The sequence below is a fragment of the Neolamprologus brichardi genome, chromosome 13 (assembly GCF_056152115.1).
Source record: "Neolamprologus brichardi isolate AB-2024 chromosome 13, ASM5615211v1, whole genome shotgun sequence".
NCBI lineage: Eukaryota > Metazoa > Chordata > Actinopteri > Cichliformes > Cichlidae > Neolamprologus > Neolamprologus brichardi.
In genome coordinates, this window is record NC_142116.1 from 26,437,864 (window position 1) to 26,465,774 (window position 27,911).

Here is a 27,911-nt window from a genome sequence, read left to right on the forward strand (position 1 = left end):
TGATTAGCAAAATCATACTTGGTAGAGCAATGTCATTATAGTGGTAATACTTAATAACTCATGAATTAAACCTTTTCAGGTAACTTTCACATCAGTGAGGACGTTTTTTTTTTAATGCTGCTTAAGGGGAAAACTTACATTTTTTGTCTAATAGTTATTGTAGTGGTGGAGATGAGTGTCCTTCAAAGGGTGGCTGGGCTATCTCTGAGATAGGGTGAGGAGCTCGGTCCTTTAAGAGCCGCTGCAGCTCCACATCAAAAGGAGCCAGCCGACTTGAATGAGTAGGATGTCTACTGGATGCCTCCTAGGCGAGGTGTTCGGAGCATGTCTACCAGGAGGAAGCCCCAAGGCAGACCCATGACTTGTTGGAGAAAATATACCTCTCAACTGGCTTGGGAACGACTCAGTATTCCCCTGGATTAATTGGAAGAGGTAGCTGGGGTGAATAAAATGTCTGTGTCCAAATGGAGATAAGTGGTAGAGCATGGATGGATAGAGTTACACAGCATTCTGGGAACATGTGACTGTTGTAATAATAATAAAGAGGTTCAAATGAGTCCGCAATAATTCTGAGATTTCTCACAGACTTCGATTATCGGTGTTGGGCTTGCATTTGTGCTAAAAAAAAAAAAAAGGTACACAGATGCTAAACAATACCGTTTTTATTATTTCCGTCTGAAAATATTTTAATTGATAATTATGTTATGACAAACCCAAACCCAGAAAAACACAGTTAAGTCATTCAAAAAGTGACAGTCTGCGTTGGCAAATCATCTGCAGGAAGAGCAAGTAACTCGCATCTACTTAAAGGATCCCTTCAGGCCGTCTCTCTCGCTAACCCTAAGCCCGCTATCAGTTTTCATCAGCGTATGTGTGCGCTTGTGCACGTGTTACTGTGTGCACACTAACATACTGCATCATCTTTCTGCAGAAGGTCACTCCTAATCTCATCATTTGTGGATTTTCTCCCTTCAGCTGTACAATCCCAGCTGTATACAACTCTTGTGTTTCCGTTTTTGTTTTTTGTCATCCTGACTCGTCTGCAGGACAGCAGGCATTCTAATCCAAGATTTGGGTTTTTAGCAAAAAGCCACCATCTGCTAGCTTGATCTTATCATGCCATAAAAACGTTTTGATGGTAGACATTTAGAGTAAAAACATAATATGAGCAACTAGGTACTAAAATTAAATGTAAAATCTCCATTCTGTGAACATTAGAGTATGCCAAAGGTCAGCTTTTATCCTCCAACTTTTTGAAAGTGATTATTATTCAGTTTTAATGTGTCAAACCCAGCTAGCTTAAAATAAAAATGTAAATAAGTTTACTCGTTAGTTACTTCTTTTCCCAAAGGTTTAAGAGAAATCCAGTTTTTGTTTTCTAAGCAGGACACTTCTTTCTGTGCAAAGAGAGTTTTAAGGTTTTGAAAAGAACTTATGAAGTGTGACATTAATGCACGTAAATGTAAAACAATTTTTTCCTGCACTTCTCCATCATTCTGTTCATTTAGGGCCGTCTGCTGGTGAAAACTGGGCGTGTCCACCTAGGCGAGAAGGTTCTGCGTGATGCGGTTCAGATCCACAGCACCTCCCACGAAGCGTGGAGTGGACTGGGTGAAGCTCTTCAGTCTCGGGATTGCAACCAGGCCCCCGACTGCTTCTTGACAGCCCTGGAGTTGGAGGCCTCCAGTCCCGTCCGTCCCTTCACTGTCATCCCCAGAGAGCTCTGAGATGACGGCCTTGCAGTGGCATGGAGGTTTGGGTTGGGGTGAAGATTTTGGCTAAAATCTAATGATGAGCTGAAGAAAGACAATGAAAACATGAGCTTTAAATCAAAAGTTAGTTTTGGGTATTGGGTCTGTTTTCTTGCTGTTGGGGAGATGAACAGACTGGTATCACTCGTGTATTTACAATATTTGAAGACAAAATAAAATAGTATCTATTTCCCCAACTAGTTGGCAAGTGGTTGCTTTAAGTGGCTGGTGGTCGCAAGCATATAATTGGTTGCAAAGAGGTAAATTATGCAGCATGAAAGACCTTGATTTGACTGATTTGGTTGCTACCAGGTTGCCACAGTCAGGTTTGTAGTTTGTAAACTTGTCTGCAAACACTTGCCGAGTAGAAGTGAAACTGAAAAGTTCAACACAAACAGAAGATCGAGACTGCCCAAAGTTGAAGTAAAAGTTGTGTCTTTCATGCAAATTACAAACAACCCGGACAAGATAATGATGACAATCAGGTTTTTGGTGCAGCAGTCTCCAGCAGCCACTTGCCAACTGGGGCTTTGCAGGACTATGTAAATTATGAATTGTGGGAATATTAAGACTGTTTTCAACCAAAAGAAAAAAACAAGTTGACCAAGTAAGTGCACTTGGTCTGGAGAATTCCCAGTTAACCAAGAAAAAAGACCTCCAGCATAACCAGTCTCAGGAAGGGTGCTTCCATCCCTGTGTGCTGCAGGTCACTAAATTGAAGATATAAGTTTTCATTTTCTGAAAAATATTTATTTTTATTTATTTTGCTGTTTTGGACTGAACTAGGTGAGCTGTCTCCTCGTGTTTCATATTTTTCTTAAGCTAATGTGACTTCAGGTTTAAGGGTTTAAGTTTGAGTGGTATTTATTTACTCATCTAACTTTAGTTTGTTTTCCAAAATTTTAGCCATTCCTTCATCAAGTATATTTTAAAGAACAAAGCATTTAACAAATCACTTTTACCTCAACTTCAAAAAGTAATTAATCTCAGCAACTTTCTTTGATTCTTTGATAATTATCAGTTTAATTGCTCCACAGTTATATGTGAACATTGCTAGCTTCTAACACCACCAATTGTATTAATGCAGTTTGTGCGGATAAAGAAAGAGAGGGCTTTAGGTCTTTGCATATAAAAGACGGCTGTATAGAAAGTTAATATTTTAGCATAAGTAGCGTTCTGTTGTAAATCTCCTATGGAGTCTATGGAGGGATATTTTTAATGATCGCAATCACCGGGTTCATAAATTCAGAGATGTGCCGGTTACATCTTGACATAAAAAGCATGTTGTTGTGTTCTGATACATGTGGCAGTGCAGATAGGTGGATATTGTACATGCTGTTTATCACAGCAGCAGCTCCACTTCATTATTATTTGGACCTTTGATGTATTTTTGATGATGGCCTTGACTGGTGTAGGTTTTTATGCACGCATGCAGGCACAAACACTCCCTCCTGCTCATCTTCAAAAGAACCAGCATGAACACGTCACTCCATATGGCATCATTATATGTGTGTACATGACGTATTTTAATACATGTGTATCTGCGCCCTCTGAATGATCCCTCTGGGATGTTAGCAATCTTCTGTTTGTACGGTACAGTAGGCCCTCATCCATGCACATATGCATGGGTATGTGTGTGTGTGTGTGTATGTGTGTGTGTTTTGTGGGGTGGGGGTGGGGGGTGGGGGGTGCTTGACTCATCTGTTCATAATGCCGTCCATTATAAACAACAATGGCTTTTAAAAATCACTGCTGGATTTTGTATCTTCACCTGCCTTGTCACTTGTGACTAATGGGCATCACTTCCGAGTGCCTAACCACATAAATGTGAGCAGTGGGACTGGGCTGCTGGCTTATGTAATACTGCCAGCACAGTTTTCTGCCTCCAAACTCCCTCCTCCTTTCCCTCCCTCTTTCTATTGCTCTCTCTCGCTCTCTCTCGCTCCCGCTAACCCTCTATGTCTCTTGCCCTCTCCCAGCTTGGCTGATGTGATGTGATGTGGCTTCGTTGCCTAGCAGCCATCCCCTTGTTTGAGTAACTGGGGAAGTGGAGAGAGATCTGGTCCTCTGAACAGCATACATATACAGTGGGAAGACACAAACAGTCACTACACACACACATACACGACGTGTGGTTTTACAAGTTTGACAGTGTCTGTTTGATGTCTGCTGCTACCATGTGAGGAATGAACCAGCTATAATCAATGTCTCGGGCTGGTGTAAATTGATTTGTGTTATGGGAAGAGTCCCTGGCTTTGCTTTTAGAGAAAAAAAAAGCCGTCTGTTCTTCTCCCTCCCTGCAGTGTTGCAAGCACCAATCTCTACCTTCCCTGTATTCTTTTTTTTTAAAAGAGCCGCCCACGCCCCGATCGCTCTTGGCATGAAAATCCCTCATTCATCAATACTTCGATTTTTGGACATGGAGATTATCTATCACTATCGCCTCTTTTCTGCCATCGGAATAGTCTATTTTTACTCTTTCTCCCTCCTCACTCACTGACTCTCCCTTGTTCCGTCCTCTCCTCATTAGCACCGTGAGAGACACCTACACAGGGGCTTCGGGAGATGAATGGTCTAATCCTCAAGGGGAAGGAGTGAAGTATTACATGGTGCACAAAGATACACACATACTCTGACAATGAGAGACATGCGATGAAGTCATTTTGAGGTACAGCACAAGTATATATGCTTAAACATTTAGTATACACACACATGTACACACATTCATATTTACACTGTCACTGTGATGCCACCCATGCACATCACTCTGGTGTCACTTTCATACCTGAGCAACACACCCTCCACACCTCATGATAAACAAACGTACATGAACCGCGGTGACCGTTTTGGGGGAGGTTTCTATGCAAGCGTGGTATTCAGGTCATCAACGTGGATGCCAACCCGGCAGGGGCACATGGAGGGCACGGGCTGGGCGGTGCTGCTGCTGCGGGGCGCCAACAAGGAAACCGTAAACCATCACTGTGATGACCAAACAAGGCTGGGGAGTCATGGATGGGTGAGGGGTGTGATGGAGGTTATAAGGATCAGATGTGGTTTCATAATCTCATTTATTAATAAAATGACAGATGCGTCGGAGTTGATCCCCAAGGGGAAAATGTGTTCGAGCATTTTCAGTGTTCACGTGTTGACATAAGAATGTATTCAAAATGCTGTAAAAATCATTTGTAAAATTAAAATTAAAATGTTTTGATGATTGAGATGAATTTTCAGTTAAAAAAAACAAACAAAAAAACTCAATAAATGTTTGTCAGTAGTTTTACTATGAGTTACACTATGGTGCTGTTAATAGCTTCAAATTAGCATCTGCCTGAATCAATATACTTTTGGCTATAATGAAAATGTATCATCATAAAATCCATGAGTGTCATTTTCAAGGGTTGGCTAAAAGATTTATCTAACATTTTTTCTCATGACTGCGTGCTTTCTGCAGACTTACTGTACTAGCTAGTAGGCAGTTAGCTTGACCTAGCATAAAGTTTAAGCTAATAGAGGAACAGGATTTTTTTTCTAAAGGTAAGTAAATCTGTTTACTGTAACTTCAAAAGGTCGATATTTAACACAGTGTGTAAAGTCCAAAGTTGTGGAATTTATGCCATTTTTTTTAATAATGCAAAATAGATTTTTGTACTAAGCTATGCTAGCCTTAAATTTACATTTAACAAACAGATATCAGAGCTATATTTACTTTAGTGCCATTCCACAATTTTGACTCTTATGTTACAATTCCCAGTGTTACAGCCTGACAAAAAGTGTTTACAGGTTGGCATACAAGACATTTTTTGCCACTGCTGATAGATGGATGCCAACACTGTTAGCTAGCTATGGATACAAGTTGCTAACCTTTCTAGTATTATTAACCTAGCCCTCCACCTTCCTGAGTGAATAAGGTCAGTTGTAGCTCTGAAAGAATCTACATGCACCATCTAAAATCCTTTGCCAGACACTAGAATATCTGATATACCTGCTTATTGATATAAAATAGGTGTTATATTACTTACATTGTTGCCACCCTGCTGCCAGCGTCATTTTTTGGACATGCTCTGGCACTCATTTTTATGAGGCTGAAATTTTCAAGCAAGCAGGCCCAATAACGCCACAGTAAACAGCAGCCTGGCCAGCAGTTTGTTGTCTTCCATCAATCGCCAGATCCAAAACTTGATAGCCCTCCAGCGCTGTTGGTCCACGTTCCACACACTGTGCGCCAGCGCCAGCACCATTACCCACTTAAACAATGACCCCCTTGTTCACTAACAGTCGCTCATTGGAGCTGATTAAATTTTTAAATGTCATTTAATAGAAGTGTAATGTACCTCCTTTGTGTCTGTCAGCAGCTTGAGATGGGCGGTGAAAGGATACCTAGTTAACCTCCCGGTGTGTCGGACCGCCTGCTAAATTCCTTGGTCGTCACCCTTAGTGTAGGGCTGTAGTGTTGAAAGTGAATGAGCCTGAAGCCCTCTGAACATAAACCTGCAAATATCTTTGTCTATCCTCACTCCTGGTGTTTCAAGGTGATGTGTTATACAGATGGAGCTAGTACTGCAGGGCCATTTTAACTCAACGCAATGTCAGTGAATAAACAATGGCTGCACTCAAGGGTTTATTTGTTTGGAGAACTTTAGCTGGGACTTAACAAACCAATAAGAAGTCCCACACCAGTGCTGGATTAGAGTATTTTTAAGTAACCTCACATTCTTTGAAAATTCCAGTGGTCTGCCTTCGTCATCGCTCTGAAGCCGGGTCACATTTTCTCAGCATGTTGTTTAGTGTTAGCTGTTAATTTGACATCCTCAACTCTGGCCCAACGGTGGAGCTGAGTAGCACGGTCAAATCTTGCTGTAAGCTGCCAAAAACACAGATTTATTCCAGACGTTCAGCGATGCGCTGCATTGCTTCTAAATGGCGACCGGATCTCATTAAGCTGTTCCCAGAAAGAGGAGTTGATGTTTGGGCTGCTTGTACGACTTACCCTGGCACCAGATGTTCTTGTACCCATTAAATGAGAGAATTCCACTGTGCCAGCGCAACTGAAATCATGCTTAAAACACCTTTGCCGCCACATGAAAAACTAGCAGAGGTAAGAAACAAAAAGAAGGACAATGTGTGTGTGGCAGGATTTGTTGTGTTACTTTGATGTTTGTACTCGTACATAGATTAAGAAAAATTGATATGTTGGATTATGTTGATTCCCCACAGAGCCTTTAAGAAATGAGTGTGTGTGCACGTGCTCGCAGGTTTGCGCATCAGTTTGCAAAGCGCATTTTTAAAAAGCTAAAGATCACAAGCGCGTGTGCATTCGCTGCATTGCACGGATGTGCAAGTGTTTATTTTAATGCACCGTGCATCTACGAGGGTGAGCTTGATTGACAACAGAGGAGCGGGTGCCTGGCCGTGCCTGTGGTCAAGGCAGGCTGTGGGAGGTGGAGGGTGTTAAGTCGTCAGTATGAGGCATATGTCAGAGATCAGTGCTGTACTGTGGAGATCATTTAGATGAGAAGGGAGGAAGGGCACCAGGGGTTGACGGAGTCAGAGATTACTGGCGGCTTGGTGCCTTGACCGCAGGCCATTCTGGCTGTTTGTTACACACAAACAAACACGCACACATATCTCTCCTACTGTATCTTCCTTGCAAGTGCTGACTGTGGAGATCCAGCTCTCCAGAGAGTGTATGCAAAGCCCCGTGTTAATAAGATTGCCTTCCACTCTGAGTGGTAGTGTATCCTCTTTTGTCTCTGGAATAATGACAGGGGGAATAAGAGACTGGCCCTTCAACCTCATCAAGCTTTTAAGTGTCAGCAACTGAAGGAAAACAGAGTGTGTGTGTATGTGTGTGTGGGAGGGCTTTAACTGTTGTCTAAGTAGATGTGCTATGATAGTGCTGCACAAGACTTCCATGACCACCGTCCCAAATAGTCATGTCAAGACATAAAAGATTCAGCCGGATGCCTCAGAAGTAGCTCGTAACCTCTTCCACAGCAGCTGGCTGAATTGTCAGTGGTGTTTTTTGTTACCTCGCAGATGTTTATGGTCTGCTTGGAATGATAATGTGAAAAATCACTGTGGAAATCCTCCATTTTAACACACTGAACCAGACCTAGTGAATTAGTCCCACTTCATGGACTACAGCAGTGAAAGATGCATTTAAATGGGTGTTTTTCTAGCATCATTCAGTCGTTCGGTAAAACAATAAGCTGTAAATGCAACGCTTAGATACAATCAGCTGTGCTAAATTGAAATTGTAAGTTCAATTCAATTCAGTTTTATTTGCAAAGAGCAAATTTTGGGGCGACCGTGGCTCAGGGGGTTGGGAAGCGTATCTGTAACCGGAAGGTCGCCGGTTCGATCCCTGGGCTCTCTGTCCTGGTCGTTGTTTCCTTGGGCAAGACACTTCACCTACCGACTTCACCTACCGCCTACTGGTGTTGGCCAGAGGGGCCGATGGCGCGATATGGCAGCCTCGCTTCTGTCAGTCTGCCCCAGGGCAGCTGTGGCTACAACTGTAGCTTGCCTTCACCAGTGTATGAATGCGAGAGTGAATGAATAGTGGCATTGTAAAGCGCTTTGGGTGCCTTGAAAAGCGCTATATAAATCCAATCCATTATAAATTCCCTGAATGAGCTTTGTATTGTAAAATAAAGACTCTACAATATTAGAGAGGAAATCCCAACAATTACACGACCACTTATGAGCAAGCACTTGGTGACAGTGGGAAGGAAAAACATCCTTTTAACAGGAAGAAACCTCCAGCAGATCGAGGCTCAGGCAGGGTCAGCCATCTGCTGTGACCAGTTGGTAAAAACAAGGATACCCATGAAACTCTACTGGTCTAGACCAGCGGTCCCCAACCTTTTTTGCACTACGGACCCATTTATGTCCGATAATATTTTGGACTGGCCTATAAGGTGTTGTGGATAAATACAACAAAATAAAAACAGTACCGGTACCCCCCCCCCCCCCCCAAAAAAAAAGATTTATTCATAATACACAGGAAAAGACACAGGGAGTTAATGATAAAAACTATTTTTAAAAAAACAATAAAAACCCTGAAAACCATACATTTCACACCCGAGCCTCAACTCTTGTGGCCCGGTACCAAACGGCTCATGGACTGGTACCAGTCCGTGGCCCGGGGGTTGGAGACCGCTGGTATAGTTGGTCTCCAATGACTCTCCGGAGTCTCTTTTTACCTGCTGAAAGTTTCCCTGTGAATACATCAGCCAGATAAATAGCTTGTAAGTCTGCTGTTTGGGCCTACGCATAAGAACGAAGCAAAGGGCTGAAAAGCCCTAAAATATTTCACACAGATGAAGGAAGATGCGATTGCGTGATTACAAAAATCCACTTGATCCCCCATGAATATGAAGAGTATAGGTGAGTGCAGCTTCAGTGTTCAACTAGCAAAGAGATTAGGGTATGCTTTTTTTTAAAGTGAGGTAGCTACTGGTGCTCAAACACTTGATGGGAAATTTACAGATTCTGGACGATTTTCTTTTCTGTGAATCAGCTTTAACATAACTGTTCTTCGTCCTTACAATATTACTTTATGCGTTGTACTCAGTGTTGGTCAAGTAACTTGAAAAAACTAATTAGTAACTAATTACTGATTACTTCCCCAAAAAAGTAATCCCGTTACTTTACTGATTACTTATTTTCAAAAGTAATTAATTACTTAGTTACTTAGTTACTTTTTAAAAACACGATTTACAACCTGAATAGGTGATAAAGAAATAGATCTTTCAGCCCAATTCTACTTTTTCTGCATAATCCATCATACAAAATGTAATCAAATGGAAAAGTCTCTTTTTAAAACTTTAAATCTTTTAACTTTATGCATCAAGCAAAAATTTAATTATATGCAACATTGTCTGACTGGAAGAAATTTGTTTAACATTTAAACCCATTTTCTGCACATTCCAGCACATAAAATAAAATATTTTTTTGTGTGTTTACACTCACTCTTTCAAATAGATGCAAGTGAAACACAGCAGAAAATAAATAAAGTCAAAGACTAGCGGTCCTTTTGCTCTATTTTCACCTGAAAAGCAGGAGTGGGGTAGGTGGAGGTTTACCTTGGGTCAGGTGTGCCGCAGCGGTCAGTTGAAGAATCCACAAGTTTCTCTGTGAGTTTCCCATCACGTCGTAGCGCACTTGGTGCTTGCTTGGAAGTTTAGGGGGGTTTTTTTGCTGTAAAAATACGTTTTCTTCCCACGCACAACGGACACTAATGTTTTTGTCACTTTTTATGGACTCAAACTTAAAGTACTTCCACGCTTTAAACGCTGCACGCTCATACTCTCTCCCGCGCTCGATATATGATCCATTGTTGATCTGCACATAGCTGTTGTCACAAACGCCGCACTCGCTTACGTCACTGTCATGAGACATTCTAGCAAAAAAAATCACGGTTTTAGTAACGCAGCGTTCCTACGGGAAAGTAACGGTAATCTAATTACCATTTTTGCATTAGTAATCCCTTACATTACTCGTTACTTGAAAAAAGTAATCAGATTACAGTAACGCCCATCTCTGGTTGTACTTAACACAACACTCAAATACTTAATAAAGTGGGCTTTAATCCCTGGATCTCATTAACAGAGTCTGGCTGGGCCGAAGAGCTGAGTACACCTCAGTTCCCTCAACAACTCTGCAATAAAGCAGTGCATGCATGCTCAGCAAAAGTCCTGTCTGGGTAAATAACAGTGTCCAGATTCCTAACAGTAACAACTTGTTTGTTATATCTGTGCCTATCCCCTATTGCATGGTAATCTACAACAGCATTATGTTCACTTAGAGGCGATTCCTATCTGCGCTGCTCTCCGTGTCCCAAGCTTGTTTGTTTTGTTGAAAGAAAGAGCGAGTATGTGGAGTAGGTAGCGATAAGAATAGCTGTTTTATTGTGTGCCACTGCCTTGGCCTCTAATACCGAATGTGTTATCTGAGGGTGCAGCATGCCACACTAAGCTATGTGCATGTGACGCATGGCTGAGCAGCATTCCTCCTCCTGAGTGCATCGCAGGGCAGAGATAGTAGGAAGGCAAAGGCAGCCTGACTGCCAACAGAGAGGGAAAGAGGAGCGAGAGAGGGAAGAGAGATGAAGGGAGGGCGCAATACCGGGAACATGTAGTTAAGTGGAATGAAGTACCCTTTGTTGCAGATAAGATCATTCTGCTTCCCTGGCCGGCGTCACTAAAGCAATTTGAGCACGACGAATGTAGCTGATTATGTTGTTGGCAGACCACAAAATCCCTCACTGACATGCAGATAAACGTTGCTCCAAGTAATAAAAGACCAAAGGTTTTCCCTCTTTCATGCAGCCATGATTTTACTTTTATCTTATATTTAAAACACTGGATTATGTGACTTCACTCTGTAAGTTGAAACAATGACTGAATGCAGGGATGCTTGTATCATGGAAAAGACGGCTCCTTAACATCTTTGTGCAAACGACTTCCTGAAAGGATCGTAGGTCCCCGGTCCTGGAGTGTTCTGTGAAATACACAAGTAACTGTAATTACTTTTCAATTTATGATATATTGTCAGTTTGTAGCTTTCTAGTATGAATTCAAATAATTCTAAATGTTGTAACCTTTGATTGCTAACAAACAGGAGACTGCAACCAAAGAAACAAACATAAAGTGTACGCAATATGGGGTCTAAGCTTCAACACATCTCAGTATTTAATATCCAAGTACTCCAAACACTACAAGAGGAAGGGAACGCCATTCATTCAGAAGATATCCCCTCAGTTGGTGTTTGGTGCAGAGCGGTTTCTATCACATCCATCTAAAAATCACCCATGAGTGTTCAGCTGAAAGCCTAATCATACGATTCACACCATTAGCTTTCTTATAAGATCGTTCAGTGAGACTCTACGGCCCACGATTGGAGGCATTGTCTTCCTGAAAGAGAGCACTCCATCGGAATGGAAATGTTCACAGTATATAGATTATAAATTAGAACAACTTTGTATTGATTCGCAATACAAAAGGCATGTCTATGAGTATCGTAATGTATGGATGTTACTACAGGTTGAACCCTAATGTATCTGTAATAATTTATAGACTCTGATGAAACAATCTGATAGAAATAGTTGCTCTTTTATTCTATATTCTGCTCTATGCATACTGTTACAATGGTCCATACTTATATGCAATAAATAAATATGGTCAATGTTTCAAATAATGAGCTCAGAATATGAATGAGTAATACCTGCGAGCCAAAACTGTGCAATGCATCAAATTGTTGGCCATATTTCCTAAATGCAGCTGTTATTTTAGGCACTTTCCTTACGGAAACACTAACCAGTTGATCACTATTGACTAAATATCCTGCCATCTGTGCCTCAACCCTCTATCGAAGTTATTTAGGACTTTTCCTCCTGCAGTCTTATGCAAAATTAGAATCGTCCGCGCCTGCTAGACTCATTGTTTTGCTTTGCATCTGCTTTCTCTTTTAATCTGTCTCCAGTCCGTGTTATCCGTGCCCCATTAAATAAATTCAGTGTGTGTTTGATTTCTTTATCTGTTACATAATCTTGTGATGTTATATTTTATTTACAGGAGTTATCTAAATCCCGTTTAATAACTAATCCCTTTAAAATCAGATGAATTTCCATTAAAAGCATGTAAAAATCTGATCATCATTTAAACAAATTGAAAAAGCACCTAATAACATAAAAATGTTCTAATGCAGCTAATGTAAAATACGAAGTCTTAAATTAGTAATCACTCATGTAGAAAAACACAAGAAATGTAAATAAGACTCACTGAGTGCACACCGTGTAGCCGCGGCAACGTGGATTTGAAACAGGAAGTGATGGCTTTAGCTGGTTTGGTCTGTGGGTTGTAGTGGCATGGAGCAGGGCCATCTTTCTGAAGGAAATAGCGGTAAAATATTGATGTATCTAGCTCTGTGATTAACCTCCAGGGTGCTTACCCAGCAAGCTTAGAGCAAAATTGTCGAAGACTGTAAATAGAAGATGAAGATGGCCAAAATGCTTAACTTAAAGCTCCAGAACAAGAAGCTTCACCAACTAAAGGTTGATATCAGCCATTTCTATCGTTTATATACAGTTCACAGGTTCATGGTGCTATTGATTTGATGTTTGCTCATGAAAACCTGTTGCTGTCCCAGTCTGATACTCAGTCATCTGAAGGATGTGCTAACCATGTACACCACTTCTATTTCGAGGTCTTACATTTAAGACATATAATATATCAATTCAGTCCTGACTTTTTAACCTTTGCCAGCAGATGTGTGGTTAGGGATGGGTACCGGTGTCTGACATAAACGGTAGTAACCAGACCGAAAAGCAGCGCACATTTTGGTGCTTTTTTTTCCTGAGCTGTGATACACTTTAGATTCTAGCCAATCATTTTACGTTTCCGAGGATAGTAGGCGGGTCCAGGTACTACGTTCTTTTAGAGCAGAGCTACAGATTAAAAATGCCCAAGGCGAAGAGGTCAAAAGTCTGGTTGTACTTCACAGCAAAATATGCAAACTCAGCAGCCTGCAACAAGTGCTTTAAGCTGATACTGTGATACTGTCAAAGGAAGTAACACCTCAAATCTGATGAAACACCTGGCGACGCATAGCGTTTTTTTTTAAAAGCCCAAAAATGCGCCGTATTTGATAGCTTGCTGCAATACCTCACACCGAGCACATCTACTGCGGGTGTGGTGCCTGTTATCGGACCCGGAGTTTGCAACATCCAAAAACACCCAAAAACCTGAAGAGGAGAGTCCTGGCCCCTAGCCCTGCCAGTGTAGCAGAAATGATGAGGATGATGATGCAGCAGCAGCCGTTCTTCTCTGCGTGAGTAGCTTCATGTTGTTCGTGTGTAATTTACGTTGAGTAGGCTAACCACGTTATTACATTAATGCATGTAAGGTGAACTAGCAAACATCATCATAGCTACTGTACATGCGGCTGTCTTCTTGTTTGATGGCAGATACTCCCTTCACCCTGGCCAAAAAGGCTAAAATGACCAAAGAAAAAGTGGAAAACAGTTAAACATGAGAGGTTTTTGGACAAAGTTTGTGTTTTTTCCATTGTTTAAGCACTGCTTCCAGCCAAGAGTGATACCATATATGCCCCATAGCTGCAGAAAAGGCTAACATTGTTATCTTTTTACAAAAAAACAGCTGAACATGAGAGGTTTTTGGACCAATTTTGTGTTCTCCATTCTTTAAGCACCGGTTCGAGCACCGTATAAGCAGCCACCATTTCAAAAGTACCGGTTTGGCACCGGTATTGGATAAAACCTAAACGATACCCATCCCTATGTGTGGTACACAGATTAGCATGTTGCATCACAGCAGCACGGTCACTGGTTCAAGCCCTGACTGGAGCCTCTCTGCGTGGCGTTTGGATGTCCTACCTGTACTTGTGTGGGTTTCCTCTTCTTCCCACATTCTAAAGACATGTTAGGTTAACTGGTGAGTGCAAATGAGATAAAGTGTATGGAATAAAGCACAGTATGAACTTATGGCATTAGTCACACGTGGCTTGTGGTCTAAAGAGCTTTGAGTGGTCGCTACAACAAGACAAGCACTTATATAAATATCAGCGCATTTCATCACAGGTACGTTCAAGGCTAGTTTCTGTCAGAACTCAGTCAGTCCTTCTTCCTCTCTGTGCCTTTCACTTCTCCTTTCCCGTTACCCACTAACACACATACTGGTCATCACCAGCGGCGTGCCATGCAGAAATAGCATCACCCCTCCTCCGCTCTCCTCCCCAGACATAAGACTGTCGTCCTGTCCCTGAACACAGGACGGGCCTTTTATTTTCCATCCCTCCTTGATTCTGACAGAAGAAGACAGGATAGTGCTTTTTCCCCTCCACCCTGCTCCTTGCAGCAGTGGCTACTACCATTACATGCCATTTGATTCCAGTTGCCAGCTCACTTGATCCTCAGTACCCTGCCTGCCAGCACCTCGGCACGCCTGCCCGATGCTAACAGAGGTGCTAATGCAGGTGTATTTCATGGGAGTCATCAGGCAGCTGTGAAACTCTTGTGCATGTGTGTTTGGGCCAAAGCACTTGGCATACTTTCCTGCTGCGGTACAGTGTGTAAGAAAGGTTCTCCTGGGCGACGTAGGTACCTGCCATATTCTGCAAATGTCTGTGAAACTTTTAAACTTTGACTTCTTTTTCCACCGGTGCCTTGATATTCATTAAAGTTTTAAACCTTTCTAAGATAAGATGAAATCAAAAAAAGAAAGAAATATCTCTAAAAAAATTTCTTAAGGAAGGTTTTATGGAACTTTGCAGTTTTCAGTTGTGTAGTTGAAGGTATCACTACTTTATGGGAAAAGTGCAAATGGAAAATAATAATAACTCCACGCACTGGGTAGATCTCAAATATGTTCAGCCGATTAGAAAAGACATGCCACTGCCAGCCGTACAGTAGGCCACATTAACAGATAACAATAGAGAACATCCACATCAGAATATATGCAATTTTTACATAAATTCAGGCGAGTTTAAATCTCAAGGCTTAAATCTCAGGTAGTGCAGTCAAATCAAAAGAACAACATATAAATCTGAGACGCAAAATTTCACCGGGAAGGAGAAATTAAGTCAAATCAAGCTAAATAAATAAATTAAATTAATATACTCCATGTAAGAAAGTCAGATTCGTGTTATTCTGAGTTACAAGTGGAAAGAAATTTCAAATTCCCGCGCTGGGCCACACCGACTTCATCATCACGTACCATTAAGACTCCTCAGCTTTGATATTCTAATGTTTCCCACATGCAGCTGCTTAACCTTTGACAAAAAAATCTTGTCTCTGAGTTGCTTTGACACCAGCGATGGCAGAAAACTGCTCCCAGCTCTGGAGTAATAACACCCTCGGGATTTCTTAGCGCCTTTCCTTCTCTGTCAACACTCAGCAGCTGCCAGCGTGGCTCAAATATCCATCGGCTACCAGCACCGACGCTGCAATATGAACCAAAGCTGACTGGTCAACCAGAGCAGTGCCATAACAGGCCCTCAAATGGGGGAAAACGATACAGTCAGACCGCCCCTGGATTGGCTTTCTTCAACCCTTGCGGTTGTCTTAACGGCCTTGTGCACATTAGGTCATAGCTTGTAATCAAAACCTATTGAAAGTGTATTGTAAGGAAACTTTTTGTGGACAATGGAAAGACTGAATGTTGTTAATAATTGGTTCTGGCGATCAGATCCTACTTACAGGCAGAAAGCTGATCCGCTGCACAGTCGAGCGAAACATCACATGCCTGCGAGAACAGGAGATAAGAGAAGGAAGGGGGCAAAAGCACAAATAACAATAAGGAGAAAAAGCGAGAGAAGAAATGGATAAGGAAGTTTGTGATCGACGGCAGAGGAAAGGAGAGAGCAGCCTGGTGATTGCTCCTCCAACTTTGAGCTGCATGGAGGTGAGAGAGGGAACCAGAAAGCCGGATGAGGAGGAAGGATTTCGCGATCAAGGGATGATTCATGGCTTGTCTGCGGCGCTGTGATCTGAAAGTTAAAGAGTGGCTGTTTGTCGAGCGCTTACTTGCAGGGGATCTTCTCCACTGGTCTCGCTGTCACATTGTAGTCACATGGCGAAGTGTTTATGTGCTGGCAGAAGGAGAAAAAGAAGATAAAGATGTTTTTTTTTAAAATATACACACGAAAGTATCACCCTAAGTTTGTTTTTGTTTTTTGAGGGGGGCACCTATTGTGCTTTAAGTAAAGTATGGATGATAGCTGGTTACATCCAAACAGACTTCCACAACGGAGCAGTGAATAAATATTGCTGAAGTAAATTACACCCCTAGGCTAGTGAAAGCAGAAGTCTATCATTTAAAAGTTTCTGCTCATAATGACTTCAGTCTCTATGGGGAGGTTCCCAGGTTTGACTCCAGGGCCTGACATCTATACCTGCTAAACTTTACTGTTAGTATATGTGGCTGTAAAATAAAAGATTTTTCTCCTTTTTATTGTTTTAACAAATAACCATTTATTCTTCCACGCATCAATAACCTTAACTTGCTGTATTTATTGTTAGTTGCATAAGAGCCAGATTAGTTTGATCCTATTTTCTTGTGCTGCGTGGCACGAAGTGAATTCAGCTATGTGAAGGAAAACGTTTCCACTGGACTATATGCAGTCCTATGGAAAGCTAAGTAAAGCCTTGCTGCTTCTATTGGAATTAATAGGGCTGGTAATGTGGTCTAATGTCTAATCAGATGCATTTGATTGATTAATCATTACAAACGCAAGCATTTCTAGTTTGCTCGTCTGTGTAACTGCAAATTCAGGGTCAGACCATACAAATGGTAAATGGCCTGTATTTGTATAGTGCTTTTCTAGTCCCTAAGGACCCCAAAGCGCTTTACACAACCAGTCATCCACCCACTCACACACACATTCACACACTGGTGATGGCAAGCTACATTGTAGCCACAGCTACCCTGGGACGCACTGACAGAGGCGAGGCTGCCGGACACTGGTGCCACCGGGCCCTCTGACCACCACCAGTAGGCAACGGGTGAAGTGTCTTGCCCAAGGACACAACGATCGAGACTGTCCAAGCCGGGGCTCGAACCAGCAACCTTCCGATTACAAGGCGAACTCCCAACTCTTGAGCCACGATCGCCCCCCAAACAATACAATGCACAGAGAAAATGCAAAAAACAAAGGGTTGTCAAGCTAAAATATCTTGTATTAAGTAAAAACAAAATATGCCAATAAAACAAGTGAAACTTCTCTATTTCAAGATTCACTGTTTGAAACAAGTTCCTTTGACTCACTGAAATGTTGCCCTGTAGCTGATTGTGTCTTCTTTTAAGTGTAATGAGATAATTTTGACTAGAAAATAAGACAAATATATTTGGTAAGATTTTGAGTTTTTGTAGTGTAGTGGACAGCGCTGCGTTTGGCAAATCCAAACAGAACATATCAGCACAAACACCTGATACCAAGTGTCAAGGACAGTGGTGGAGGGCTGGTTATTTGGGCTTGTTTTGCAGCCACGAGACCTGGGAACCGTGTACTCATTGAGTCAGCCATGAACTCCTCTGTAGAGTGTTCTGCTGTCAAATGTGAGGCCATCTGTCCAACAGTTCAACATTGGCCCAAACTGAGTCATGCAACAGGACAATGGTCCTAAACACAGCAGCAAATCCGCAACAGGACGTGTTAAAATGTCTAAACTGAAATGCTGTTGCAGGACCTTAAGAGAGCTGTGTATAAACTAATGCCTGTAAGAAACTGATAGTCGTAAAGAAGCTCCCCACCTTGATTTGTTGACGTCATACTGGGTTATTTAAGCTATCTCAGTGATTAAATGTTAAGTATAACTTCCTTACGCTAAAAAAAAAGAGGAACAATTTAGAGGTGCACCTTGTTTTACCGGTTAGTAGGTAGTTACTGGAGCCACCTAATATTGAACTGGGCTGTACATGACCCACGATGTAAACCTTTGTTGTGTTAACTCAAGTAAAGAAGCTTCATACTCAGCAGCAACTGGTTGGTTACATTTGGCTTCTGTCTCAAGTGAAAGCAAAAACTATGTAAACTTTCAAAAGGGATCAGTAAATGAGTCTCAGTGCTACCTTGTCTCTAATTCCAAGGGTAAAAATGTCGGGTCGGGGGCAGTTCTTGAAAGAGTAGGAAGCCTGGTGCATCAGGACTTCCTGGGTGGAGTCTGTATATTCATACGCTCCAGGCAGCAGCAGATCCCCCTTACGCACACCCAGGGTCTGAGTTTTTCTGCCCACACCTTTGAAGCCATAAGTTTTTTTCACAGGGTTCAGGTCAGCCTCCTCAACGAAGTCTCGGACGTGGTAGGTTCCCGGGATGGGTGTGTCCTGGAAGAGTGGGAGCATGGGGAATCTGTGACCCACATTTCTTAATTTCATAACTATTTTACAACAGTTCAAAGTCTGACATTTTGGAACAATGCAAGAGCAATGCTGCAGTAAGTTCATGGATGGGTGACCTCATGAGAGACAGCTGTTGAATTCCACTGAAGATGCCAATTTCACTCAATTTCCAGCAACCAGAATGATCGAAATCATTGATTAGTTGAAGGTTAATATTAATGTCATTATTTTCTGATGCTTGTCTTTGTGATGTGTCATTTTACTCGTGCATGTAAGTGGCATGTGGGTTTGGGGCTGTGCTGAAGCACACACTTGGTTTCAGAGAGTCCGTGAAACCAAACAGCAGTGCGACACCTACTCTCAGTGTCCCCAGCCACCAGCTCCCCCGGTCACACAGCTCCACCGTGTCATCACCCTGCAGATAGGGACGAAGCACAGGTCACACCAGACTGCTTCTGCTATGATGACATCGCTATGCCAACGATGTGTTGATTCGTCTCCCACCCTGCCCTCATGAAACCACACACAGAGTTATGAGGGTTTTAAAGATAAAGCCTCACCTTATCTGTCTTGTGACCACTCCGGGACATGTCACCGGCTTCAGAGGCGACTTTGTTTCATCGTCCTGCGCCGCGCTCGCTGTCGTTCACTATCTGCTTAATGGGAGATCCAGTGACACCTGACCACCATTAAAACAGGGATCGTTACTATAGCAGCAACTCCACTATCGATCAATTTTTCAACAAGCTGGCCTCGCAAGGGGAGCTAAATTTAGATTGGCTAGTTTGGCTGAGAGTAAGACACATCGGTGAACCAGCACCGAGGTGCTGTAGGTGCTGCAGGTGGTTATGTGGTTGTCACTGTCTGCATCCCATCCATCCATCCATTGTCCAGTTTCCATAATCATAGGGATGGCAATATTCAACATGTGATATATGGAGGAATACTGTGAATTTGATACGAATACACAGAAAACAAAGCAAGACTGCATCTCTTCTTCATCACTGTCTGCAGGCAAACTCTGTGTGTGTGTGTGTGTGTGTGTGTGTGTGTGTGTGTGTGTGTGTGTGTGTGCGCGCATGCGCTTACACCTGAGATCGTACTCCAGGATGAACTCTTCTTCCCTCTTTATTTCAGTACAGCAAAATTCATGACCGCCAGCTGAAGCGAAGATCTCACTCTGGGAACAGAAAGCGCTACACTCGGCCCGGTTGCCAGGCTACATGCAGCACATGGCTGGAAGGAGCCAAGAATTCATGCTTCCGCTGCTTGTCAAGGAAGTCTCATGTGACACCACAGCGCACTAGGAGACATACACACATCTTCACCCTGACTCCCTCATGTACAGTCATCTCCAGTTCGGACAAGGCATGAATGCAGGAGACAGCTTCAGACTAGTGTCGCATGTGCAGCGTAATTAACAACTTTTGTATAAGCAGGCTGCGATGACACTTCATCTGTGGGGGTAATTTTTTTTCTTTTTTTTAAAAAAGTCTTGTGATAATTGGTTTTAACACGATGAGAGTTTCTCGTGTGATCGATTCACACCTGAAATCGCCGCGGTGGCTCGTGGTGTTCCTTTTCGTTCTGTGTTTTGGAACTGCAGCTGGTGCCGCGTGAAAGCAAGAACCCACTCATTTGTGTCACTGCGCATGACACGAGACGAAGCAGAGTCAGATCGGGGGTAGTGCAGTTACCTTTGCTGTGTGCTAGCTGTCACCTCGGTGCATTTTGTAATGCTCTAAATGTTTAAATGTGCTTCCACAAGGGAGCTCTGAGTATGCATGATTGGCCAAGCCACAAACAACTGCAGCCTGCACTGCTCCCGGGGGGGTGGAGGTCAGACCCCTCACATAACTTCACACATAAGACAAGTTTCATCCGGTTCAGCATTATGATAAAAGCTACAACCATTAGAAAAAAAATAATTATGGAAACACCACACTTGGTGGATGTTCATTCAACTTTTACAGCAAATGAACAAATCACCAGTACAGTGCTGTGCATTTGTCTTTACATTTTGCTGAGAAAATGAGAAATAGGTGCAAATTTAAATAGAAATTCAATGTATGAGGCAAAAAAAGACTTCGTACAATTCAAATTAGCTTAAAATTCAATATGACCACCTTTGTTGTTTAACTGTAGACACTCGGTGCTGTACCTTCCTCCTGACATCTTCCACACATGTTGATGATGATTTGAACCAGAGATTCTACATTTGGATTCATCACTTCATGAGACCTGTTGCTGCTGATTTTCAGTCTAGTTACTGTGTAATTTGGTGATGCAGCCTCTTCCCCCTGTTACCTTTCCTTGAGAATGATCTTCCGACAGCCACCCACTCCACTGAGGGTATTTCTGATGACGCCTCAGTGAAACATAGATGGATCAACCAAAGCACCGGACACAGGTCTCAGGTCTGTGTCAAGTCTTTGCCGGGTTTCTATTTCCTAAGGAAGTGACTTTCAGATACTCTCCACGTGCTATTGATTTTGAAAGCTGCCACTTCTTCCGTCCCCGACTTGTCTAGGTTTCTCAGTTTTTCAAGGGCACACTTCACACTGTCAACAAGTTTTCAGCTTGTTGGTGCAAAATAGCTACTTTATGCCTATCAAACATATCTTTGACATTTTTCATAGATTAAAAGTACAAGTCTGGATCATTGGAAGTAAAATACAAATACATAAGGAGTGGTTCCAGACATTTGCTCAGTACCATATGACACAAAAATACTTGTACTAAATATTCAGGCTTTCAGGTACATGCATCCAGCAAACTCAGTTAAATTATTTTGATTCGTCATAGATATGGTTAGAATAAAATCAAGAACAAGATCATCCCTGGTAATACCAGATACCAGAACTGGTAATACCATACCAGAACTTCAGTCTGTGGAATGAGAATGGGTCCCAAATTAAATTGTATGTTTGGGGTTTTTTTTAGCTTAGTTTTCTGACCTGACACTTTCCCATCTACCTGTATGTGTTACTTTTATAACCTTCATTATAAAAGATTGGGACCAGATCCAAATTTTAGACAGCTGAGAACACCCAGCATCTTCTGTCAGTCTTTGGTTGGATTCCCTACTTGAATAAGTCGTCTGATCATCCTATCATTTAACCTGTCAGCTCTCCTGTTTGGAACATGTTTCCTTTTAGTCACCCAGTTGCAGCAGCTCATTAAGGTATGCACACTGTTTTAAAATGTATTTGCATATTTAGATTTGTGCAGATATTTGTATTAGAAATGCAAATTACAAGGTGATTCCTTGTTCCCTACCACCAGTGGATTCAACAACAATTTGTTTTTAGCTATTAAACTTAGCTGTGTGCAACATCACATTTACTGCAACGCTGCAAAAGCCAGATGCACATCTCCAAAGTGCAGTGATTGCATCCCCACCCTCCCAAAATGGGCTGCAAAAAAAAACAGCAAACAAATTTCACACAGGAGGCAGCACAGAGGTCCACAATAGAGCTTTATTTTGTCATTCATCAAAATAACAAACTTAGTATCTCTGCAAGCTACTGTAACAAACTCATCAGAAATAAAACAGAAAATAAGAGTCCCACACAGGTACACCTATTTACACCATGGTTTCTGATACATGTTCAGTCACCCACATCTTATGATTGGGGGCAAATGCCACGCAAGACATGAGGCAGTCAGGTCCTACATGGTGCTATGCTGGCTCTAACACACACACGGCCTATGCAGTCAGATGGGTGAGCTGGACAGTACAAGGCTAATCTAATTTCGAGTACCATTGTGTGTACTTCAAAATAGAAGCCTTTGATCCCACTCAGTGCTTTTATTTTAATGACAATGCACATCTGACGTGAGCTTTTCTGAACATTAAGAGGCATTGGCTGATGCTCCTCAGTGCTGTGGGGGAGGGGGGTTAACAGGGGGACTTAATTGGTAAACATCTCATGTATTCCAAGCAACAAGAAGAAAAAAAAAAAAAAGAAAAAAAAAAAAAAAAGAAACCAAACCTATCAAAACTGGAGCATCCTGTCTTCAATACAAAATGGGAATTATTACAGGGTATACAAACTCAACAATCCATAACTGAAAACAAGACAATTGTCAAATATGGGTAGATTGTAAATTTTATTGGAAAAAAAAAAATATACAACTTGGAATGGATTATTTGACCTGTGGTCATTTTAAAAAAAAAAAAAAAAAAAAAAAAGAGAGAAGAGTAGTGAGTAAAACATTAAAAAGCATGGTAAAATTTGCCATTTTTCTGGTATATAGAACAGCAGATACAAAAAGAGTTTGTACGAGTACCTAGGAGATACACCCGTGTCATTTTTTTGCAGTAGTGCAATGCTGAGATTTCCATATATACTTTGTCCGTAGTCCATGCAGAGTTTCAACTTCTCTACATCGTTTCCATGCCAACAGTGTTGCCAAGTGACAACCAGCTGACAGGTTTCCAATGTCACCATGCGTGGAGGGGGCCCCCCGAGCACATAACAGGAAAATTCCAAGTTCTCCAGCTTCCAGGGGCCTCCACGGCATCTGGTTGTATGACCGTTCTGTCACTCCAAAACACCATGACAGCAAAAGAAAGGGACATGGGGACAAGAGCCTATGCAGTTTACATGCAGTTCCTTTGGACAGCAGAAGGGGCAGGGATGAATAGGGGCTATTAAGATTTTACAGATAAATTACACAAAGAAAAAAGGCAAATTATTTATATACGAAATCTGTACAAGGCCTTCACTTCGCCGTCATCATTTGTACGAACTCTGCAGGGTTGAAGAGGGGAAAAAAAAAAAAAATTATAAAATTTTACATTTAAAAAGTCAGCCCAAAATGTTTACAAAAAAAAAAAAAAAAAAAAAAAAGACTAATAGAGAACTATATACCAACCTTCATAGTTGACCTGTCCATCCCCATCAATGTCTGCTTCTCTGATCATTTCATCCACCTCTTCATCAGTCAACTTCTCACCAAGGTTTGTCATCACATGGCGCAGCTCAGCAGCACTGATGTAGCCATTCCCATCCTGAGAAATCAGGTCAGTCAGTGAGCTCCCCTTCTTACAAACTACAGTGCATATGTACACTAGAGCGGCTGGATGCATTTACCTTGTCAAAGACACGGAATGCTTCTCTGATCTCCTCCTCGCTGTCTGTGTCCTTCATCTTCCTGGCCATCATGGTCAGAAATTCTGGGAAGTCTATCGTTCCATTTCCTGAAGAAAAAAGTTTTTAAAAAGCAGCACATTTGAGCTACTGACATCCAGCACAGTGACCGTGTAAACAGCTGGAAGCCTTTGAGGTTTGATCGAGTTCTCACCATCAGCATCCACTTCATTGATCATGTCCTGCAGTTCTGCCTCTGTGGGATTCTGGCCCAGAGAGCGCATGACTGTGCCCAGCTCTTTGGTAGTGATGGTGCCATCTCCATCCTTGTCAAAGAGTGAGAAGGCCTCCTTGAATTCTAGTTGCAACAAAGAGAGTTGGCTTTTTAGTGAGGGGGAAAAAAAAACAAAACAAAACAAAAAAAACCCCCACACCTGTAAAGTAATCGGCAACAACTGGCAAGACACCACAACATCACGTCACAAAGCCCACTTTTAAGACCAAGCTCATAATTGTATCCTTTAGTGTCCATATAAATCAACTCCGAGAGACTGATGAGACCCTCTCGAGTTCCAACGACAAGTTTCTGGCTAAACAAGAGCAGCAACCGCGAGGCGGAGCAGAAGAGGGTAAAGTTGTGCTACATCTACGACAAATGACAGCCCCGTGCAGCTTTGGTGGAGCCCTGAGGAATGACGAACAATGACACACTCATCAAGCGTGATGAGGCCAACAGGCAATGTGTAGTGGCGTGCAGCAGCTTGTCAGTGTCAGGAAAACTATGAACCTGCCCTGCCATTTCCAGGGTCAAACACATAGGGCAACACCCTTTTTTGTTCTGACAGAGAGGGCCTGCTGTGCACAGCGGGAATATCAACAGGGACGGATTTCCATGGGGCAAGCCGCAGGTCATGCGGGAAGGTATAAGGAAGCCACTAAATCGTATGAATCATCTTTATAGACTTTACAGGCCTGCAATATTTACATAACACCTTATTGTAGCATACCAGCGCACCAAGCCCAGTATACTACCACAAATGTTCTTGTAGCACTCCCATTTCATGAGCAAGTACCTCACGCCATACGCAAGCATATAAAGGTGAGCACCAACAGCTCGCCAGAACGCACAGCTCTTTCAAATTACATCATTTATTACATGGCAACCATGAAAATGCAAAGTTTTCCATGAGGGAGTCCTTAAGCGCTCCAGTGCCAGTAAGCAACAGCGGTTTCTTTCATTCCAGTTTTATGACCAGCAGGCTGCTCTGTGGAACGCCTTAAAAGGCAAAAGTATAAATCCACTGCAATGGGATGCAAAGATCCATAAGGCAGGCCACTTGCAGTTATGAGGAAAAGTAGAAGATCAATGCAGCCATGTCTTACCAGCAATCTGCTCTTCTGTAAGTTGATCAGCCTGCAATATACACGAACAAAAAACAGCTTTTAGTATGCCAGACAAGAAAAATAAAAAATATACACACACACGCCTCGCGTTACACTTTCCTGCTTAACCCCCCCCTCCCCCTCCCATGCTGGTTTACGTGGATTCTCTCAAATTTACAGCCGCGTTTTGACACAGCTGCTACAGCTGACGAAAATATGTTGTTACAACAGCAATATTTAGTACTACCAGTAAATTTGCACAAAGGCATTTTCTTGACTGTAAGCCAACACTTTGTCCTACAGAAGGAGGAAAAAACAGAAAAAAAAAAAGATCGCCACGCCATTGGCAATTGCTCGAAATATTGGAGCGATCGTCGAAGACCCCAAATTTGCGGTATAAAATTAATGTCGTACAATTTGGCGGTAAACGTTAGCTAGGCAGAGCCGCACTTAGCTAGCTACCATTACATGCCGGTTCATCAACTCAAGACAACGCCACACACGTTCAGCACAATGAGTGACTAATACAGCAAGTAATACCGCGTTTAGCAAATAGTCACAATACAGCTTACTCGGTTAAAGGATACTACTAGGCGGGACACTAGCTAGGACGCAGCTGAACTGCCATAAAAAGCAACGTTATTGGGACACTCGACGCACATGCACCATTTTAAGTGTAAATGCGTAAACGGTGCTCAACAGACGTTATACTTTCATTCAGTCTAAACAGAAGCTTCCTCGGACGGGTTAGTTTTGCCTATCTACTGTAAAGAAGACGTTTGCTCGGCTAGCAATGCGGTAGTTACAGCGGGCATTTTTGAGTTACGTTTTATTTCCGTTCATTCCGACCGGAAAAAAAACAACGGGTTAGAGGTTTACGAACGGATCCAACCCGCAAATGAAAGCCAGTCTTATTTCCCTTACCATTTCGATGTAGATGTAGTGGCTGGTTCACGACAAATTCGTAATAAACCTAAGCCGAATAAGCTTCCAAAACTCAACACTCTCTATGAACACACTGACACAGAGGCAACTGGACTCGCCTTTAACGGCTATTCGAAACTCCTCCTCTTTTTTAATATCAATGCGCCAACTCGCCTCTTCTACAGGTCCCTAATTATTATTATTTTAAAAATCGTAATCGATATCTATACAGTAAGAACAAGAAACAAGTTAAACATTCATCTATGAATGCTGTGAAGGTTTCGACTCTGATATTTATAATCACACCGCGTATCCCCTGCGGTCTACATAACGGCGGATTAATACTTTCTGCTACTACGTGATGGGGCACAAGCTGTAGCCGAAAGAAATCGCGCTTTCTGATTGGTGTGTTTGTACCTGCAATGCGTCACTCCCATGGTCTGCGCTGCCGCTGCATCTTATCCATAGACATCTCAGTCAGTGCCACAGGCACAGCAGACAAGCTTGTTGCATAGTGTGTATACATATGGGCAACGTCTTCAGAGAGGCACAATAACACAATTCTGATAAGTAATTAGCTACCAGTAAGAAAAATGATTACTTGTAAATGAGCTATCACTGACCCAGTTTGTGCTTCTATTTATTCTATTACTGCAGTTTTCTCATTTCTGATTGCATTACTTATATTTTATTAGTGTGCTGATAGCCATGCTGTTTTAAATGGCTGTTACAAGGTTACCCCAGACTGATCCTGCGTTCCTCCTTTCTGCTGTGCAAGTGTTCATCACTTTGAATTTTATGCATAATTAGATGCAGCGTCAGGGATGGAGTGTTTGGGTCTAATAGTTAGGTGTTACAGCTCGTGCATGCGTGCGAGTGTGTGCACTGTGCACATTTAGATGTGTAATATGTAAGTGGGTCTGTTGCTGTCAGATGATGCTCGGGTCTCATTGTGCTGCTGCTGGTGTGGATTGGAGTATCTGATAGCCTGATTGCTTATGCCTGACTGCTCTCCTGTCTCCCAGTGACCACCTGTCTCTGCCCTGGCCCCGTGGGAGATGGCGGGGAAGAAGGTGGAGGAGGGTGGACAGAGATGTGTGAGGAGAAAGATTTGAAGAACAACTCTGGAATGTACTAGAATCTCCAATGTGCCTAAACAGCCTCAACCCCCTGCCTTTCTCCCAGTTCTTCTTATTATTAGAGACGAATGTCACACTATAAGCATAAGCAGAATTTGTCACATTTATATGGAAGAAATGATGACCCAGAGTGCTTTCCGATTCCATCTGAGCTGTTTACAGAAGTGCTGTTGATCGTGCCCTGTGAGCCGCTGAGCAGCCTCAGAATGAGCCGGCCAAGCCCACTCTACAATTGCAAAACAAAAAGTAACTAATCTGAATCGTACTGGATTCTTTTCATTGAACTCTGTTTTGTTATTTTCCCGTATTGAGGTTTTTGTCACTGTGCAGATTAGGCAATGCCAGAGGTGACGGCACAGAAGCCTGAATCGGTCACAAGAACCAGTTAAGCTGATGCATGTGCGATGACTGTACACGGAGGTGTACGAATTCACTTTGCGTCTCCTTAAAAACACTTGGCAAACAGGACAATGTGGACTTCTATGCACTTTTGTCAATGCCGCAGACATTTAACTGCTTTCAGCTCACACGTTATTAAGGAACGTCAATGGGGAATTGCTCTAATAAGACCTTTTTAGACACAATCGTACACTGTTGGGCCATAAATATTTCAAAAACATAATAGCTTTCCACTTTGGCCTCCTGCCCCGGTTTCTATAGCTACACTTTATCTAATGTGCAGTATTGGCTGTTTGATTGGTTGATGACGTGACTTTCAATGCCCCTCAGGTCTCAGAGCGCCTCGTTCCGGGTCAAAGG

General features: G+C 42.4%; 3 protein-coding genes across 3 annotated transcripts in view; 1 reads left to right on the forward strand and 2 right to left on the reverse strand.

Moving 5' to 3' along the window:
• ttc7a (tetratricopeptide repeat domain 7A) overlaps positions 1-2,431 on the forward strand; it is a 60,675-nt gene extending 58,244 nt beyond the window's left edge. Inside the window, exon 21 of the mRNA XM_087850378.1 lies at positions 1,509-2,431. Coding sequence (XP_087706504.1) covers positions 1,509-1,727 — 219 coding nt within the window. The 3' untranslated portion in view covers positions 1,728-2,431. The remainder of the gene's footprint in view (positions 1-1,508) is intronic.
• An 8,764-nt stretch (positions 2,432-11,195) lies between these two features.
• Positions 11,196-19,812, reverse strand: stpg4 (sperm-tail PG-rich repeat containing 4). Its single transcript, XM_006799077.3, has 8 exons — positions 19,700-19,812; positions 19,171-19,289; positions 18,969-19,025; positions 18,341-18,595; positions 16,297-16,361; positions 15,970-16,015; positions 12,536-12,640; positions 11,196-11,255 (listed from the first exon to the last, which is right to left on the reverse strand). The coding sequence occupies exons 2-8, from the start codon at positions 19,198-19,200 to the stop codon at positions 11,196-11,198; spliced, it is 618 nt and encodes a 205-aa protein (XP_006799140.1). The 5' UTR covers positions 19,201-19,289; positions 19,700-19,812.
• A 2,257-nt stretch (positions 19,813-22,069) lies between these two features.
• On the reverse strand, positions 22,070-26,149 carry calm2a (calmodulin 2a (phosphorylase kinase, delta)). Its single transcript, XM_006799078.3, has 6 exons — positions 26,014-26,149; positions 25,090-25,120; positions 23,921-24,064; positions 23,710-23,816; positions 23,492-23,627; positions 22,070-23,367 (listed from the first exon to the last, which is right to left on the reverse strand). Exons 1-6 carry the CDS (start codon positions 26,014-26,016, stop codon positions 23,339-23,341), a joined length of 450 nt encoding a protein of 149 aa, XP_006799141.1. The 5' UTR covers positions 26,017-26,149; the 3' UTR covers positions 22,070-23,338.
• Between the last annotated feature and the right edge of the window lie 1,762 nt (positions 26,150-27,911).

Coding starts and splice junctions, on each gene's coding strand:
- stpg4 (XM_006799077.3), bottom strand. CDS start 19,200: ATGTCCCGGAGTGGTCACAAGACAGATAAG. Junction 19,026..19,170: donor GTGGTCACAAGACAGATAAG/GTGAGGCTTTAT, acceptor CCCTATCTGCAG/GGTGATGACACGGTGGAGCT. Junction 12,641..15,969: donor AGCGGATCAGCTTTCTGCCT/GTAAGTAGGATC, acceptor TATTTCCTTCAG/AAAGATGGCCCTGCTCCATG.
- calm2a (XM_006799078.3), bottom strand. Junction 24,065..25,089: donor TACAGAAGAGCAGATTGCTG/GTAAGACATGGC, acceptor TGTTGCAACTAG/AATTCAAGGAGGCCTTCTCA. Junction 23,817..23,920: donor CAATGAAGTGGATGCTGATG/GTGAGAACTCGA, acceptor TTTTTTCTTCAG/GAAATGGAACGATAGACTTC.